Here is a 17,420-nt window from a genome sequence, read left to right as displayed (position 1 = left end):
CTAAATATTTGAATATCTCTGGCTTATCTGTGGTTATCTGCATTTTCCCTCCTGATATTCTTCTTGTTACATTTACCACATTTAATAACTATCTTGACCTTTTACAGATTTTTTTCTGCACTCCAAGACTTTAATTTCAGTATGCATCAGGTCTGCTACTTTTTCTTCTTTCTAATAAATACGTTGTTTAAAGGGGGTTATCTGACTTTTTTAAGCCTATGATGGCTTACCTGCTGGTTGTGATAGTGTAATGTTGAGTAAGTCTGAGTAGAGAGCTAGTTCCCTTCCCACAAGAAGAAGGATGGTGTTCTGGTATGATTCTGGTATGGTTCAACGCTTTATAGAAACTGAGACGCTTCCATATCCTGATTATCCACTTCAGTATTCAATATGAATCAAAGATTTTTTTCTTAACACCAGGGAGCAGGCCTGGTTAATTTTTTGTTAGCTTTTGTTCCAGAGTCTTTTTTTTTTTTTTTTTTTTTTACCACTTATACATGCTAGGAGACAGCTTGCTGCACATGTTGAACTATTTGGGATAGTTTAAACTAATACTGGCTGAAGATTTTCAGAAGAACCTCAGTATCCAAATGATGCATGGCATGGAGTTGCAAGCAGGAGTAACTGCTTACCCATTGGGCTCTGCATTAACACCTGAAACTTCTGCCTTGAGAGCAGGTGACATGTCTGTGATCAAATGGGAGGTTTAAGGTTGTTCTGAAAAGCAGTAGGAAAAGTCGTGGGATTGGTAGAGGGGTGATTGTCCATTGCTCGTTTGACCATCCAGCCTATTCCTCACCCACTGAGTTGTCTCTTTGTCAGATCCATGTCTCTCCAGTTTAGAGACAAGGATTTTATGGGGGACAGTCTCAAATGCTTTGTACAAGTCTGTGTAGATGTCAGTTGCACTTCCCCCATCCACCAAACCTGCAACCCCCTTCTAGAAGGCCACCAGATCTGTCAGGCATGATCTACCCTTAGTGAGGCCATGCTGGCTGTCACCAATCACCTCCTTATTTTCCATGCCCCTTAGCAGAGTTTCCAGGAGGATCTGCCCCATGATCTTGCCAGGCACAGAGGTGAGGCTGACTGGCCTGTAGTTCCCCAGGTCTTCCTTTTTTTCCTTTTTAAAATGGGGGTTTTATTTCCCCTCTTGCAGTCAGTGGGGGCTTCACTGGACTGCCACGACTTCTCAGCTATGGTGGTTAGTGGCTTGGCAACTTCATCTGCCACTTTCCTCAGGACCCTTGGAGGCATCTCCTCAGGTCCTATGGATTTGTCCACCTTTAGGTTCCTCAGATGGTTGCAAGCTTGATCTTCTCCTACTGTGAGTGGTTCCTCAGTCTCTCAGCCTCTGCATTTGCCCTCTGGCATTTGGGCTTTGTGGCTAGAACTACCAATACCCTCCCTCCCACTGCAGTACTTATGATTGCCTACCTCCAGAAAAGGCATTTTTAAGGCCTGGCGGTGGTTAGTACACTGTTCTGAGCACATCCCACTGTTCTCACCCTCAGGAAGAGGGGTGGGATGAGTAGGGGGAGTGAAGATCCCTGGAAGACTTCAGCACTGGCAGCAATCACACTTGTGGCAGAGGCAGTGTCTCCAGGCTTCCCTGCTCACTTGTGTTTTCTCACCTCTGTGGGTGTCACAGAAGGTGGCTGTAGCCTTGTATGTCACAGCCACCAAAAGTTTCATGGAGGTCTCACCTGGTTTATCACTTACCTGTCAGTGCTGCAGCTGCTGTGCAAACAGCTACTGTCAGGGCTGTGATACGTGGCTTTGGTGCTACCTCATTGCCACCTCTGAGAAATACGTGTTCGGATGCTTCTGTGAGTGCTGGGTCCTTTGAGTCATAGCCTCAAGGCATAAGGATAAAGGGTCTTCTGCCACTGCAGACATCTGTAGGGTGGTGACTGTATGCAGCTCACTTTCCTGCAGTAGTTTCACACCTGAACTGCTGTGCCTGGATGAAGAAGAAGGGAGAATGCTTACATGAGCTATTTTACTGAGGTCTTTGGGCAAAGGCAACCCTGTTCCTCCAAGACCTGTGACCTCACGTGCAGAGTTTCACTCAGATTGTGCCGTGGCACCAAGCATCTCTCTGTGAAGAAGCTGGTCCTCAACCCTATAGATTTCCTTGAACGGGTGTGATACTACTGACAACATGGGAATAATCTACCTTTGTCAGTGATGTTGATGCTGATGAGTGCCTGGTCCTAGGCAGATGTTTCAATAGCCTGGATGGGTGGGATCACATCAGAAAAAAGAGTACCCATGCCCTCACAGGTGTTCTTGGTGAGTCTGGTAGTCCTTCAGCAGCCTGTAACAGGTGAACAGGAGTGTGTGGAGCCACACCTGGTGGGAATGCACGTACCTCTGGCACATTGATGCACATTAATCTGATTAATGCTTCCTCACCCAGTTTGTCCAGGCTTGCTTGTGGGACAGGGCATGCTTCTTAGCCTGTGGATTTGTTGCCTTGGTTTGCCTCCTGCATCTTCACTGAGTGATGTCTTGAGGATTTTCAAGTGATCGATGGAGGACCACTTGTGTTCATCTGTTTGCCCTTCAGCTGCTGCACAGGGCTTTCTTGAGTGCTCTTAGCACAGTTGGGTTACAGTAGGTAGGAAGGTTGAAGTAGACTTAAGAACATCCAGCAGTTCTGCCTTTCAAAGTGTTCTGTGCACATATTGCTGCTTTCTTGTGCTTCACGTGTTCATTTCCTTTCTCCCCCGTCTTCAGACGGTGCCTACGTTTTCAAAATGGACCTGACCTGCCTTCTGGGGAGGTTTGCTGCTGACCAGGGCATTCAGGTAGTTGTGGAGGAGCTGCTGAGACTTGTTTGGCCATCTGTTTGTTAACCCCTGCTGCTCATCCAGGTGATGCTGGCAGGGGTGACCTGGAGAGCATCGAGTTTGACTCCACATCTCTGTGGGCAGCTGTTCGTGTGATGGAGGCTCGGATGGTTTGCTGAGCAGGTGGAGCTTGAGGGTGATAGGACAGATCCTGCAGAGCAGCAGTCGACTGCAGCACTGCTGTTGACAACAGGATTTTGGTTTCTAGAACCATGGAGCCATCTTTCAGGATCAACAACTGCTTAGAAGAGAGGTTCTACCTAAGCAGGGCAAAGGTATCTCTGTCAACAGACTGGTCAGCCTGATAAGAACTTCAAACTAGGAATAATGAGGGGGAGAGAGGTTCCTCTAAGATCAGGTGAGGAAGTGGTAGGTAGGCAAAGAGCCTGGGGTTATGTGAACAGAGGAGACAGTAATTAACAGAACAAGGATGAAATGGAATCGTCCACAACATAGGCACGTAAAGAAGGAAGCGCTTGTGGGGAAAGCTCTCGGGCTCTTCTTGGGGGATCATCATGGTGCTTCTCTGAAACGTCTGGATGCTAATGTGTGCAATGTGGGGAACAACCAGGAGGAACAGGGCATTGGGGTCACTACAACCTCACTGGAATCATGGAGGTGAAGTGGGATAGTTCACATGATGAGTGCTGCAACAGATGGATACAAGAAGCCAAAAAAAAGGATTCCAAAGAGAAAAGAGGTCCGAGAGAGCTGGGTTGATGTGCAAGGATCGCTGCCTCTAAGCTATGATCAATCCTGATAATTTCACTGGTACTTTAAAAAATGACAAAAAAGTGAAGATACTGGAAATTTTCTCTTGCACCCAGTATTCTTTAGGAGCGTTCAAGGACAAGTAGGCTCGATCTGGTGGCCCTCTGCAGGGAATTGCGATTAGGCAAAGACCCCGAAATGGGCTGCACGGTTGCTAGATGCATTTATTGAATTTCCTTTTTTTTTTTTTTCTGGTCTTTTTAATGAGTAGCCAGCATGGGCTAGAAGTGTCATCAAGCCCAAGTTAAGAAATGGGTCCATGTGATCCTACTGAGGTTCAACAAGTCCAAGTGCGAGGTGTTGCAGCTGTGTTGGGGCAGTGCCAGATATGAGCACAGAGTGGGGGAAGAGCTCATTGAGAGCAGCCCTGCAGAGAAGGACTTGGGGGTTCTGGCGGGCAAAGAGCTCAACATGAGCCAGCTCTGCATGCTTGCTGCCCAGAAGGCCAACTGCATCCTGGGCTGCATCAGCAGAGGAATGGCTAGCAGGGGAGGGAGGGGATTGTCATAGAATCACTAAGGTCGGAAAAGGCCTCTAGATCACCTGGTCCAACTGTTCCCCAACCACTAATATCACCTGCGAAACCATGTCCCTAAGTACTACATCCATCCTTTCCTTAAACATCCCCAGATGGTGACTCCACCACCTCCCTGGGCAACCCATCCCAATGCCTGACTGCTCTTTCTGAGAAGAAATGTCTCCTCATTTCTAACCTAAACCTCCCCTGGCACAACTTGAGGCCATTCTCTCTAGTCCTATCACTAGTTGAACAAGATGGAGAGCAACTCTTTGCTCAGTCAGATAATGACAAGACAAGGGGGAATGGTTTTAAACTAAAAGGAGATTTAGGTTAAAGGTTAGGAGGAAATTCTTTACTCAGAGGGTGGTGAGGCACTGGAACAGGTTGCCCAAAGAGACTGTGGATGCCCCATCCCTGGAGGTGTTCAAGGCCAGGTTAGATGAGGCCCATTTCTCAGTTACTTCTGTCTGCTGATTAGCTTAAAATGCTACTGAAAGTGGCTGTCGTGATAACATTTCAGACTGTGAATTGGAGCTATGTGTTTGCTACAACAGGAAAAAAAAAAAAACTAAGTTACTACAACAGCAGTGTGAGTCAGTCCGTTTTAATTAAGTAGCATGGTTTCTGGTTCTCTTTTTACCAGTAGGTTCTGAAATGGCTTGCATCATACCATTTTTAGTTCACTCTTGCAATCCTTGTCTTGAAAGAAGATAGCATTGTGTTTATTCACAGTTCAGAATATTGTTCTGGTGGTGGTGGTGTTTGGAGTGCCTTGAATGTGAAGCGTAAATCATTCACTGCCTGTTGCTGCTCTGATCCTTACGCTACCTTTTTGTGGCAGTGTTTGCAAAAATCTGGGGAAAGAGGCTTTCTTTGTACATGCAATTCTGGTGAATGCCTTGGAGGACTGGGAAGTGATTTGTGCTTGTGTCCTTCGCTGAGATTTCACGTTATCTCTCTGAACCTGCAGCAACATAGACCCAAGCTCCCACAGGACATCCTAGCGCAAGTATTCTAGTAAATGTAAATAAAAGATGTAGGGGAAATGGTGTGGAGGTGGCCAGCATTAGGGAGGGAGCGTTGTGGATGTAGTACCTGATGGTACAGAATCAGTGCTTGGCCCTTGGGCAGTTGCATGTTGTACTGGAATGTGCAAATGCTGTATTTTTACTGACGGGTTGTCCATAGGAGAAGGCTTTACAACCTTAAAATCTCTGTTTTCTTCTGGACGTAATGGAGTGCTGTATGAAGGATCTTAGCACAGTCAAGATACACATCTTTGTAGAACTTCCTGAATCTTGTAACTGGTAATGCAGAGTTGTATTGCCTTGTGTCACAGACAATTCCTGTCTATCAGCTATGGGAAAAAAAATAACAAAACAAGTTGAATAACGCTTGAAAGAATGAATTCTTTAGAGAAAGATGTAAGATGACATGGATAGCCAACCAAGTTGTTTCTGGTATGCAGTGTGCTTGCAAGCTAAGGCTTTTCAGCCCTCAGACTGTCATATCATAGTTAATTTCAGAAGGGTTGTGAAATGTACTCTATCAAGAACTGAATTATATCCTGACTGCCTTTAATCAGTCTTTTTGAAGACCAGTTGGTTGAGTCTGTTGTTGGTGCCACTCTGATGTTGAAATAGGCACTCCTAGGAGCAACACAGTTGTCTTTCTTGTCTCTACATTTTATGCTTTATGAAATTTCTCTTCCTAAAGTTGGTATGTTCGGCTTTCGGCTCATCCCACTCCCTTACTGCTCTGTCTGAATTTACATCAATAATAGCTGTTGTGGCACCCTTTGATAGAAGCAATACCAACAATCTTATCTTGAAATTCTTGCTATCTGATACACCTTTCAAATGATCTCATGTTCTAAAAATAAATAAATAAATAAAAAAAAATTACAGGTGTTGGAGACTTTGATGTGTGTTGTTGCAGTCTGAATGGCTGATAATAGATTTTTTTTTTCGAGTCTGGACAGGGAGAGGTCTATAGATCCTTATCCTCTGAGGTAGAGTACAGGAGTGGGAGTTTCTCTGTACAGTTCGTATTTTTGTAGTTCATCTCATTTCAGTTTCTTTTTTGCTTCATAGTACAAGAACAGTGGAGCTAAATTGGACTTCAGTCTGTATTCCAGAAAATGTTTGTCATAGTTTGTTTTTAAATGATCCTACTGCTTCAAAAAAAAATCACCCAAAACACCAATCTTGGAAACAAGTGTGAATAATTTAAGGTCTGCCTGTGGGGTGTGCCAGTTCGCTTCACTTGATCTCTTTGGAAGACTTGCACACTTCAAACTTGGTATGTTTTGTTATGTTCTGCTGGGAATAAATCTGAAATATTGTCTTTGGGACTAGATCACAATTAACTGTAGGTGCATAATTGAGAATGTTCAATATAGAATGCTCTTAAACAACAAAGTCATATCATGCACTCTCTTTTTTAAGGAAAGCTAAATGAAACCTGTTAATCTATTTCAGTTCTTTGATGCTTAGTCTTTGGGATGTTCTCATATCTGAATACTTTTTTTTTTTTTTTTTTACTTCAGGTGAGTGGAATCAAGAGTCTCTACGAGTCTGAACTGGCTGATGCTCGAAGAGTTCTGGATGAAACCGCCAAAGAGAGGGCTAGGTTACAGATTGAAATCGGAAAACTGAGAGCAGAACTTGAGGAGTTCAATAAAAGGTAAGGAAAGCCCTGTGTGATCATTTTTTGTTTTTTAATATGATAATGGGCAGTATTTGCAACATGACTGATGCTGCTGATGCTTCTTAAAATGCCTTAGTGGGTGACTTTTGGTAGTGTTATAGATCAGTGGGAAGGTGCAGGCTTGTAGAGGGGAATTCCTCAGAATGTACAGCTAGTCAGAGTAAATGATCAGCTTGGTATGTACACAAACATATCTGTAAATGGAAGATTAATAAACTGTGATTTGATGAGCAATTTGAAATCTAGATGTTGAAAAAATCAATTGTGCCCACTTCTGTCCTGTTGTGTCTCTTCTGATGTGAGCATGCAAGCATGCAGCTATTCAGTAAAATGGATCGAGAAACTAGATTAAAATTAACCCATCCAAGGAAGGTTAATTTTTAAACACTATCAATTTTATTGTCTGGTCCAGTGCATGTCTGATAGCAGAAATGAAGGAGAAGGGAAATTCATGGCCCTGAGCACACTGGGAATGTAGAAGCGATGTTGGCTTGAAAGTGCATGAAGCTACAGCATAAGCGTGCTGTAAGAGACATTGTAGTGACTACATAAAAAAAAAAAAAATACTGTTTAGTCTGCAGTAAAGATAATTGACCTAATAAACAGGCTAATGAAGCCGATGTAATCCATTATTTCTGTTTGCACTAGGGAGCCTTTGTGCTCAAATACTGTTTAGCAGCTGAAAATTAATTTAAAAGTGAATATATGCCATGGCTAAAAGATTTTTGCTTCTGATTGAATTTTGGTACCCGTTTTAGTAGATAAGGTTTTGGATGTTTGGATTTCTCCTGAGCAAGTCAGTATGTTTGTGAACACTGTTGGACATAAAATTGCTCTTAGTCTGGCAATGCCAGTACAAGCCTACCATAAGTCTCCCATTTTCCTTCTTCATTTAACTGGTTATACAAATAATGAAATATATTCTTTTTTTTTTTTTCGGACTAGCTGATTTATTTATGATGGAGCATTTTTGTTTTCTATCACTGGATCTTCATTTTCTGTGCTGGACCCTGTTGTTAAAGTCATCAGAGAGACTTTGTGGACTTTGCTCCTAAATGAAATGGCCAAATATGAAATATCTGTAGTGTAAACATCTCTGTTTGAATAAGTCGCCATAAAGCCCATTGAACTTGGTGCTCGCTTCATATCAGAAAATTTGCGTGTGTGCGGTTGGAAGAATTGTGCTTTAATATTCACTGGCTCTTGTTGAGGCCTTTCCTAACCATAAGAAGACCTTGTGGTGTGTATAGGCATCTGAAGTTAAGAGAGACGTATACCACCCAGTCCTACTTCCATGTCCCTCTTGTTGGGGCTAACTTCTTGCTTATAAGCTGTGGGCCAGCAGTCTGTGTTTAGCTGCAGGCTTGGTTAAACCACCACACAGCCGTTTGCTCACCCTCTCCCCTCCTCTCTGGAATGGGGGAGAGAAATGGGAAAGTGAAGCCTGTGAGTTGAGATAAAGACAGTTTATTAAGACAGAAAAATAATAACAATAATGATGATAATAGTACTAGGAATAATAATGTGTATGAAACAAGTGATGCACAATGCAGTTGCTCACCACCCGCTGACCAATGCCCAGCCTAACCCTGAGCAGTCCAGCCCTCCCACCCTGGCTAGCCACCCCTATATATTGTTTTGCATGACCCCAGATGGGGTGGAATATCCCTTTGGTCAGTTTGGGTCAGCAGTTCTGGGTCTGTTCCCTCCTAGCTCTTGCAGCACCCCCAGCCTGCCTGCTGGCAGGACAGAGTGAGAAGCTGAAACGTCCTTGGCTTGGTGTAAGCACTGCTCTGCAACAATTAAAACATTAGCATGTTATCAGCACTCTTCCCATCCTAAGCCAAAACACAGCACCCTACCAGCTACTAGGAAGAAAACTAACTCTGTCCTAACTGAAACCAGGACACAGTCCTAATGTTGATTTCAGATACTATGTTTTGCATGGCAGTCAGAGTTAGATGGACATCAGGGTTGTCCTGGTGATAGCAAATATTCTGCTTGCTTGGGTTTTCATGCAAGCTCCAGAAACGAACAGCCCCAGTATCTCCAGGAATTTGGTTCATATTTCCTGTTCTGCATGCAGGGTGTGTATTTCTATGCTTTGATTAAGATATTTTTGTCAGAACTATCTTCGCTTTGCAGCTGATGAGAATCACTGCAAGTTGTCTCCTGTTCTTTAGGCTTTTGACAACACTAAGAGACTTTGCAAATATTTTGCAGAACATTGTGCAGTTGAAGTGGTGGCGATGGTGTTTTCCCTTGAGTTACCTCCCTTGTAGTTTTCTTGGACAATTGAGTTGAGTACCATTATCTGTCACTTCCCTGACTTGACAGGGTAATTCTGCTCATAGGCTAAATATGAGGAAAATACTTTTTTTTTTTTTTTGTCCTTAGTTTATAGCAGTAGAACTGAATTCTTTCTTGGCTTTGAATTTTCTTCTACCAAGTTGCTTCCGGTCCCTTAAGATGCTTGTAAGGTACTTGGAGTATTCCTGCTGTGTCTATCTGGGGACATAGGGAAAGTTATGCTCGTGATGTGGCCAGATCTCAGATATGAGTCTTGCAAACACAGCTTTGAAAAGTCTGTTTGCAGGGTGTCCTCTTGACAGCCAGCTGATGACCGAAATCCCCCCTGCCCAAGCTGTGACAGATGCTTCTGGTCCCATGCCAAGTTTAGGTCAGTGCTTTGTGTATAATGGAAGAGCAGGTCAGCCTGTAATTTATGGTTGCTTACAATTACCTCAGTGTCTCTTTCAAGCTCGTAGCAGGCTTAGAGATGCCAGGAGGGATCCCAGGCATTGCTGTTCCCTTGATTGCTTGGAATAGATTGGGTTCCTGGGAAAGGAGACAGCAGGCTTCTGGCTTGGGGCATCTTTCCTTTGGTCTCCCATGTGAGAGAGGGAAGGAAATGGATAGTTGGGGGAGTCACAGTAGGAGAAAACAATGGCTGAAAAGGGTGCAGGGAAGTTTTTCCTAAAGATGAAACTGAACTGAATTTTAGTTGCGGAGCTACAAGCTTGTATGGCTTTTCTAGCTACCACCATAAATATAGCCAACTTCCAAGAGATGCCTTCAAGATACAGCTAACATCTTCAAGAGACACCTTTCTCCCTGTCTTTCTCTGCTAAAGCCTGTGTTTGTTGGTATGGAAAACACTTTCCTGGAAGTGCTGAGGATGCTCCAGGAAGGCCCTGGGGTGTGGCTGGGTGTGGTGATGTTGGGCCCAGTTCATGCACAGGAGGGAGCCCGAGGCTTACTCCGCTCTTGGCTTGTTCCTGAGGCTGTCTGCTTGCACAACACCAGCACACTTGGGAAGCTGCAAGACCCTTGCTTGCTACATGAGGATTTATGTCAGGGTTTATGGTCTAGGAGAGAACATGTTCTGTCTGTCAGTGCAAGCATTTATGCTGATGTCTTTCTGCCATGTACTCAGGCAGCTTCTTCAGCTAGTGACAAATGTTATCACCCCAGTATTGTGTGAGTACAGATACATATCCCTTGGGGTTTTGGATACCCTAGCAGATATTTTAATTATTTATTTATTATTTACCATGTAGCATACTGATGTTCTAACCTTTTCTGTGTTTTAGTACTTGGCATGATTGAACAAAAAGAAGCATCCCAAGCCTTTTTTTTTTTTTCTTTAGAGCAGATCATATTGAATTGGGCCATCTTTGGCAAGTGATGTTGTTGAAACCTTGGGAGTCCAAGCAGACTGGCTTAGGTTGATCTTTCTTTTCCAAATGCTTTTTTACTGACTTATTGGGAAGCTTATCTTCCCTTTACAAAAGCTAAATTCACCCTGACTCTTCAAATTCATCTGTGCTTATGCATATGCCCACCGCTCTTCACTGATAACTTTGTCTAATTTTGTCCATGCAAATAGCAGGGTCTGGATTTCTCTGTGTAATTAAAACAAAACAACCCCCCCCAAAAAAAAAAACAAAACAAAAACCCACATTAATTTGTCATTTTTCCTTCTTTAACATCTTGTCATTCTGGTCAGGTCCTTCCACAGGTGGTTCATCTCCAGGCTTGTCAGGCTCTGTTTCCTCAGCCCCTGCTCTGAGGGCATGTACTTCAACTCTCGGGACATCTTGGTGGCCCAGTACTGAACTTGTTCCAGTTTATTGACATCTTGGACTGGGAGTCCATAACTGGGTGCAGTATTGGACACACATAATCACTGTCATGCTTTACCAGGCACATCCTATTAAAACAGCCCCAGATGCCTTTAGCCACCTTTGCTTCTGTGCCCTGCTGGTTGATGCTCATCTTCTTTAGAGGAGTCAAGCAAAATTAGTTTGGGTTCCAAATTACGGAGTCATCTGCAGAAGACAGAAGGGAGCCATTGGTCAATATGTTAGCATCTATACACATTTCAATTGAATTTTCTAGTTAGTAACATGAAATGTGATTTCTGGACAACACAATTAGTATTCATATGCCTGAATGTCAATCTCTTGAACCTCCCTCACATCCTTTCTATGTCATAAATGCTGGCATAACCTGGATGTTGCAGGTATCCCAGAGCTTCTTAAGTCAAAGCATCTAAATCCTATCTTAACTAAACTTAAAAGGGTTTTCTCTGAGGGAAGTCTTTTCAGAAAATGCTTTCATTTCTCATTGTCTACATTGTTGTAATAAAACTGCCTATCTTTTAAATTATATTTTTGTGAGCTGTGCAGTTTTCCAAACGAAACAAGAAAACAAAAAATCAGCTCCAGAAGGCTTTGGAGTATATAGATAAAAGCATAAGGTCTTCATTGTCTCATAGCCAGGTGGAAGATGGAATAGTACTTTCTACATGTTTAGAACTGTACCATAGTTTTTCATCCAACTTAGGGGTGAGAACAATATGGAAAGAAAAATGAGGTATAAGGCCAGTGGGATGAGTTGAGAGTTCCCAGGCTTTGGGAGGTGTTGAGACATCCTGTTAATTACTACTCCAGGACTGTAGAGCTGCTCTTTGTCAGCATGTGGCAAAGATGAGATATGTAAAGGGAGCCAGATAAAGTAATGCCGCTAGACTCAGAATGCCAAATCTCTCCATCACAGAAGGGAAGGGATTTGTCATCATTACCCTTTTTCCCAGGGAGGTCCTTACCTGGGTTAGGCTCTCCCTCAGTGTGAAAGGATCAATAAAGTTATTTGGAAGGAGCCACGGTGTCAATGTGCTTGCTCTGTGCTTCTGCTGAAAATGAGCACAGCAGAAGGGACACGCTGGTGCTAGGGCCAGAGGGGAAGCAAGATCCATGGGAACTAGGTTCTAAGTTGTGCTCAGGTGCTTTTGAAACATCATTCTTTTTAAGATAAAATATTTATATTATTCTGATTCTCCTAATGCAATTAAGCTCTTAAGTTTGTTCCTCAGAGTGGAATAGCCACCACAGTGTGGAAGTAGAAACATGGCAGGATGATTTCTTTATTACAGCACTTAACTTTGCTGCTTGCAGCTTTCCTGCTGCATTAATAAACATGACAACAGGAGGTGGTGATTGAAAAGCTTCAGAGAACAGTTATATTTCATTTAGGTATTTTTGTTCACAATACCCATCTTTGATGTTGTTGTCCTTTACGACGTTCTTTGATAAGCTATCAAGATGATGAGGCTTCAAGTGTAAGTGAAGAAACAGATGAGAGAGGAATTCCCACTTCTTGGGACAGTTCTTTTGCAATGAAGACTAGTAGATAGAATTTTTGGTAGGTTTTTTTTTTTTGCCTGCCAGCGATGTGTTCATCTTTTCTAGGCAATACACTTAAATACATTGGCACAAGCTGAGTTCTAAGACAGGTTTATGATTATTTTAATTAGCTGCAGTTGGAGCCACCTAGTGGCACAACAGTCATAGTATAAGCGTATAGTAACACAAATCTGTAATTGCAGCCAGGGTATTCTCAAGGTGTGTGTGCATCCATGTGTAAATATAGGTAAATTTTGTTTGTTTCAGCTACAAAAAGAAAGATGCAGATTTGTCTGTGGCTCAAGGTCGCATTAAGGATCTTGAAGTGCTGTTCCATAGAAGCGAAGCAGAACTCAATACTGTCCTGAATGAGAAACGCACTCTGGAAGCAGAGGTGGCTGATTTGCGTGCCCAACTTGCTAAGGTATGGCAGTGAATGTTTCCTTCAGCACGAGAAAGGTTGTTCCTTGTAAATAAATAAATAAATAATTTTGTTGTTAGTTTATATTTGAACATCACTGTTTCGGTTCACTTAGGGTTAATTTTTACCTTCTCTTCTTGGATATAAAAATAAATTTTAAGAAATGTTTGTGAAAGAACCAAAGTAACATGGTATATTAGAAATTTTGATAGTGAAAAAAAATACTTAAAAATATTTGGTAAATGTTTCTAGTTACTAAATGTTGTCCTTTGTAACATCCTGGTTAATTTTAAACTTACGCTGAAGTATCCAGTGGGACTGTGCTGGCAAGAAAAAGAACATGAAATATATGCTTGAGAAATTAATAATCCTTGGTTTTATTACCAGTCTGCACTGAAATTATCCTGTGGTTTAAACAGGTGCTTTATAAACATGAAAGCTTTTCGAAGTACTCATGCACACATTTTCACTTTTTTTTTTTTTAATTAGTAATTTGAGATTAGATCTATTGTTATGGATTATTGGTCCAAAAATATCAATTGAGGACCATAAAGGGCTTGTGGATGGGGAAAAAAGACATCCAGTCAAATCATTACCTTCCAAATTCTCTACCAGGCTGAAGATGGTCATGCTGTGGCTAAGAAGCAATTGGAGAAGGAGACACTCATGCGTGTGGACCTGGAAAATCGGTGCCAGAGCTTGCAAGAGGATCTGGATTTCAGGAAGAATGTGTTTGAGGAGGTATTATCAACCTCGTAATCTCATTATATTGTGAAGTGTATGTAGATCTTGTTCAGACTGGTTATAAACCATTACTAGCTAGTCCACGTAGGGAAAATCAATATTATTCTTGCTATGAATTGGTTAAGTAATAAAACAGTTAAAGGTTTTGCAAGAGTCGCATGATAAATCAGTGGTTGCATAGGCATAAGAGCCAAGTGACAAGGGTATTACTGTTCCCTGGGCCGTTGAGCTAATGTAACTGCTTGCTGTGTGAAAGGGTAAGTCTTATTCCCCTTCTCTACACCTGGTTGCATGGCCCTGCCCCTTACTTGCACCACCCTCAGTGATTGTTAGACCTGAGTGTAACCTGTATTCGTTGATGAGAACAGTATACAATTGCCCTGCTTTTTGCTGGGGTAATTTTCTGCCTGTTTAGTGGGTTGAACTGGCTCATAGTGATTCTAAGGAGGATTAGAGCTTTTCTAAAGCAAGTAGTGAGAATGCACATGTGAGGACTGGGGGGAATGAGAAAGGGAAGCAAGGCCTTTGTGTATTAGTAGTAAACATATCAGGTCAGTTTATTTCATCCTGTGAACACCAGCTCTGACCTCTGATTATTTAGCAGCCTGAGCTCGTTTAATTAGTGCTCTGAACAGCTGCCACATGTTCCACCTCTCATCTCACCCATGCCAGATGTGATGTTTGGCTGACCATGCACCAAACCATTTTGGTCTGATTAACTAGGAAATACTTCTGGTTCTTCGTATTGAGTTTAATATTTGATAATGTAGTGGCTGAGTTATGTTTTACCATGGAATCAAGTGAGTGCTCAAACTGAATTAAGGGGCTAGGCAAGGCTGTGTGGCTAAGGACAGGTGCTGGAGTATAGAATCACAGAATATCCAAGTTAGAAGGGACCAACCAGGATTATTGAGTCCAACTCCTGGGTCCCCAAAGGGGGATCCACCCAAAAAATCAGACCATGTGTCTGACCACTGCCTGGGAGGAGGAGGTAAAAGAGGGTGGATAGGGGCAGAATGTGTTTTTGGTTTGCTTTTAGTTTCTCAGTGTTCTAGTCTGCTAGTGATAGGCCATGCATTACATTAACCTCCCTGTACTGAGTCTGTTTTGACTGTGATAATTGTTGAACGATCTCCCCGTCCTTTTCTCAACCCTTGAGCTGTTTCCATTGTGTTTTCTCCCCTTTTTTCTTTGAGGGGGGGGAGTGAGAGAGTGGCTATAGTGGAGTTCAGCTGCACAGTGGGGTAGAACCACCAAGCAGCAGGAGCTTAATCTTTTTATCTTTTTTATTTTTTATGCAGGAGATAAGGGAGACAAGAAAACGGCATGAACATCGTTTGGTCGAGGTGGACACTAGTCGTCAGCAGGAGTATGAATCCAAGATGGCTCAGGCCCTAGAGGATCTGCGAAATCAACATGATGAGCAAGTCAAACTGTACAAATTGGAGCTGGAGCAGACCTACCAGGCTAAGGTAATGACTGCTATCCACAGCGCTGTCTGCCAGGAACTCTGGTCAGGGAAATAAAACCATTTCCATTAGTCCTACTGCTTTTAAGCAGACTAGTAATTATACTTTAAACAAGCGTTGTTCTGCTGTCTGTTTCCTCTTGTGCTTGTGTGCAGGTCCATTTCCACTGAGGTTATAGCCCAAGGTAATAGCCAGGAATAGCATTAGCTGAGAAAGGCCAGTTTCCAAGAGAACTCTTGGAATTTCTGATCACTGAGGAGGACAGAGTGGGGAAGAGGGATGTCCCATACCTTATTAGACAGTGCCTTCTGTTATAAGGTGGATTTTTATTTTTTAAATACCAGTAGATCCAATTTTTCCTCCAAAATGGAGGTGGAGTGAGTTGGCTCTAAGAACTGCTGCTGACTACCAGAAGGAATGGGTTGGAGAGCTCGGGGAATGGGTGGATTTCAGGACAAGCCTTTGCCCAATCTAATTGTGGCCATTTTGAGGGGAATGTCACAAGGTTGCATAGTCACTTTTCTCTTACTGGGGCCTTTGCAATGCTTTTACTAGCCCTGATACAGTAAATGTGTGTAAATATTACCACATTTAAATGATCTAAGTTAGTTTTGGATTCTAGAAAATTACTGTGTGGAGTTGTAGTTTCATCGGGGGTGGGTGTCAGACGAGATATTGGATGGTGTTGATGATGAAAACTGTAGTATGTTAAGATTGGAGGTGTGAGTATAGTGAGGAGTAATTTGATCCAGAAGAATGCTTCTTAAACTTCTTAAGATGTTTGCACTACCTTAAAGGAAGTTGTGGGGAGCTGGGGGCTGGCCTCTTCTCACAGGTAACTAGTGATAGGACTAGAGAGAATGGCCTCAAGTTGTGCCAGGGGAGGTTTAGGTTAGAAATGAGGAGACATTTCTTCTCAGACAGAGCAGTCAGGCATTGGGATGGGTTGCCCAGGGAGGTGGTGGAGTCACCATCCCTGGGGGTGTTCAAGGAAAGGTTGGACATGGTGCTTAGGGAAGTGGTTTAGTGGGTGACATTGACAGTAGGTGATGGTGGTTGGACCAGATGATCTTGAATGTCTCTTCCAACTTCTATGATTCTATTTTGTTTTATTTGCCTGTACAAATCTTGAGTTAACAAGGCCCAGTTTATTCAGCACTGGGGGTATGAGGGGAGTAGCAGCTTTGGTAATGGTACAATTGCTGGCTACAAGTATATATTTTTATATTAATTACTCTACCTGAAGGAATAAAGTAACTGTCAATCTTCTGGTTATTGAAAATACTTAGCAATAATTGTAGACGCTTCTAATTCTTCTTGTGGTGGATAAATTGTGGTGCTGCTAACATTGTTCTCCCACACAATCCACTTTGAGACTCCCTTTGAGATCTTTGGTTTGATGATTTGCAGTTTGAGGAACATTGATCTAAAAAAAATTAACTATTTCAAAGGGCAATAACAACATGGATAATATATAATATAAATAAGTTAACTATTTTGACATTATTCAGGGAAGTTAGGAACACATATTTTTATACAACCAGATATTTGGATTGACTTGTCATGGTCCAAGGAAGATTCTGTTGCTATTTCAGTGCAACTTATAATGTAATAGCTTTGAACTCCATTATTGCTCTGTCAGAGTTGACTAAAATTGGCCACTAGAAATGAAGCTTATTCACTAGATGAAAATAACAATTAAAACCAGATCTTTTATCTAGAACCACTAGAAAAAAAATAGAAAAAAATCAAAAGCATCATTTTGCCTCTATGGCAGGATTGTTATCTGGAGTGCTTGCTGTGTGTAGCTTTGGTCCTTCTGGAAAAGGTAGCATAGAGTAATACAGAGAAGACCAGCTCAGGAGACTATCAAAAGTATGAAATAGGTCCTGCATGAAGAATGTTTAAAATGAAAACTGACTTGGAAAAAGAGATGAGTCAAGAGAAGGGAAAGATGTCTGGAAAAGGATGAATGGCACAGAGAAGGTGAATCTTTATTATTTTTCAGTAGAAGTAGGGAAAGTGATCATAACTCTCCAGTGGCAGATTCAAAAGGGACAGAAGAAAAACGCTCTGTGCTGTGTGGATGCAGAGAGCAGAGGCTAATTCCTGCCTGAAGAATCTGTTAAAAGATTGTAAGCATCAGGATCCTGTCTCCAACTGAGGAAGTTACAGTTGGACAGCTGAGACATGACGCTAATGAAATTCTTTATTCAACCTGCATCCTGGGCATCCAGGGAACTG

General features: G+C 42.4%; 1 protein-coding gene across 1 annotated transcript in view; it reads left to right on the top strand.

Annotated features, from left to right (window-relative positions):
• Nucleotides 1-17,420, top strand: part of LMNB2 (lamin B2) — a 31,505-nt gene that overhangs the window by 2,693 nt on the left and 11,392 nt on the right. The window contains exons 2-5 of the mRNA XM_027472027.3: nucleotides 6,695-6,831; nucleotides 12,810-12,966; nucleotides 13,579-13,704; nucleotides 15,009-15,179. Coding sequence (XP_027327828.3) covers nucleotides 6,695-6,831; nucleotides 12,810-12,966; nucleotides 13,579-13,704; nucleotides 15,009-15,179 — 591 coding nt within the window. The remainder of the gene's footprint in view (nucleotides 1-6,694; nucleotides 6,832-12,809; nucleotides 12,967-13,578; nucleotides 13,705-15,008; nucleotides 15,180-17,420) is intronic.

The sequence above is a fragment of the Anas platyrhynchos genome, chromosome 29 (assembly GCF_047663525.1).
Source record: "Anas platyrhynchos isolate ZD024472 breed Pekin duck chromosome 29, IASCAAS_PekinDuck_T2T, whole genome shotgun sequence".
In the NCBI taxonomy this organism is placed as follows: domain Eukaryota; kingdom Metazoa; phylum Chordata; class Aves; order Anseriformes; family Anatidae; genus Anas; species Anas platyrhynchos.
The sequence above is the reverse complement of the archived record's forward strand: the minus strand, read 5'-3'. Positions and strand labels throughout refer to the sequence as shown.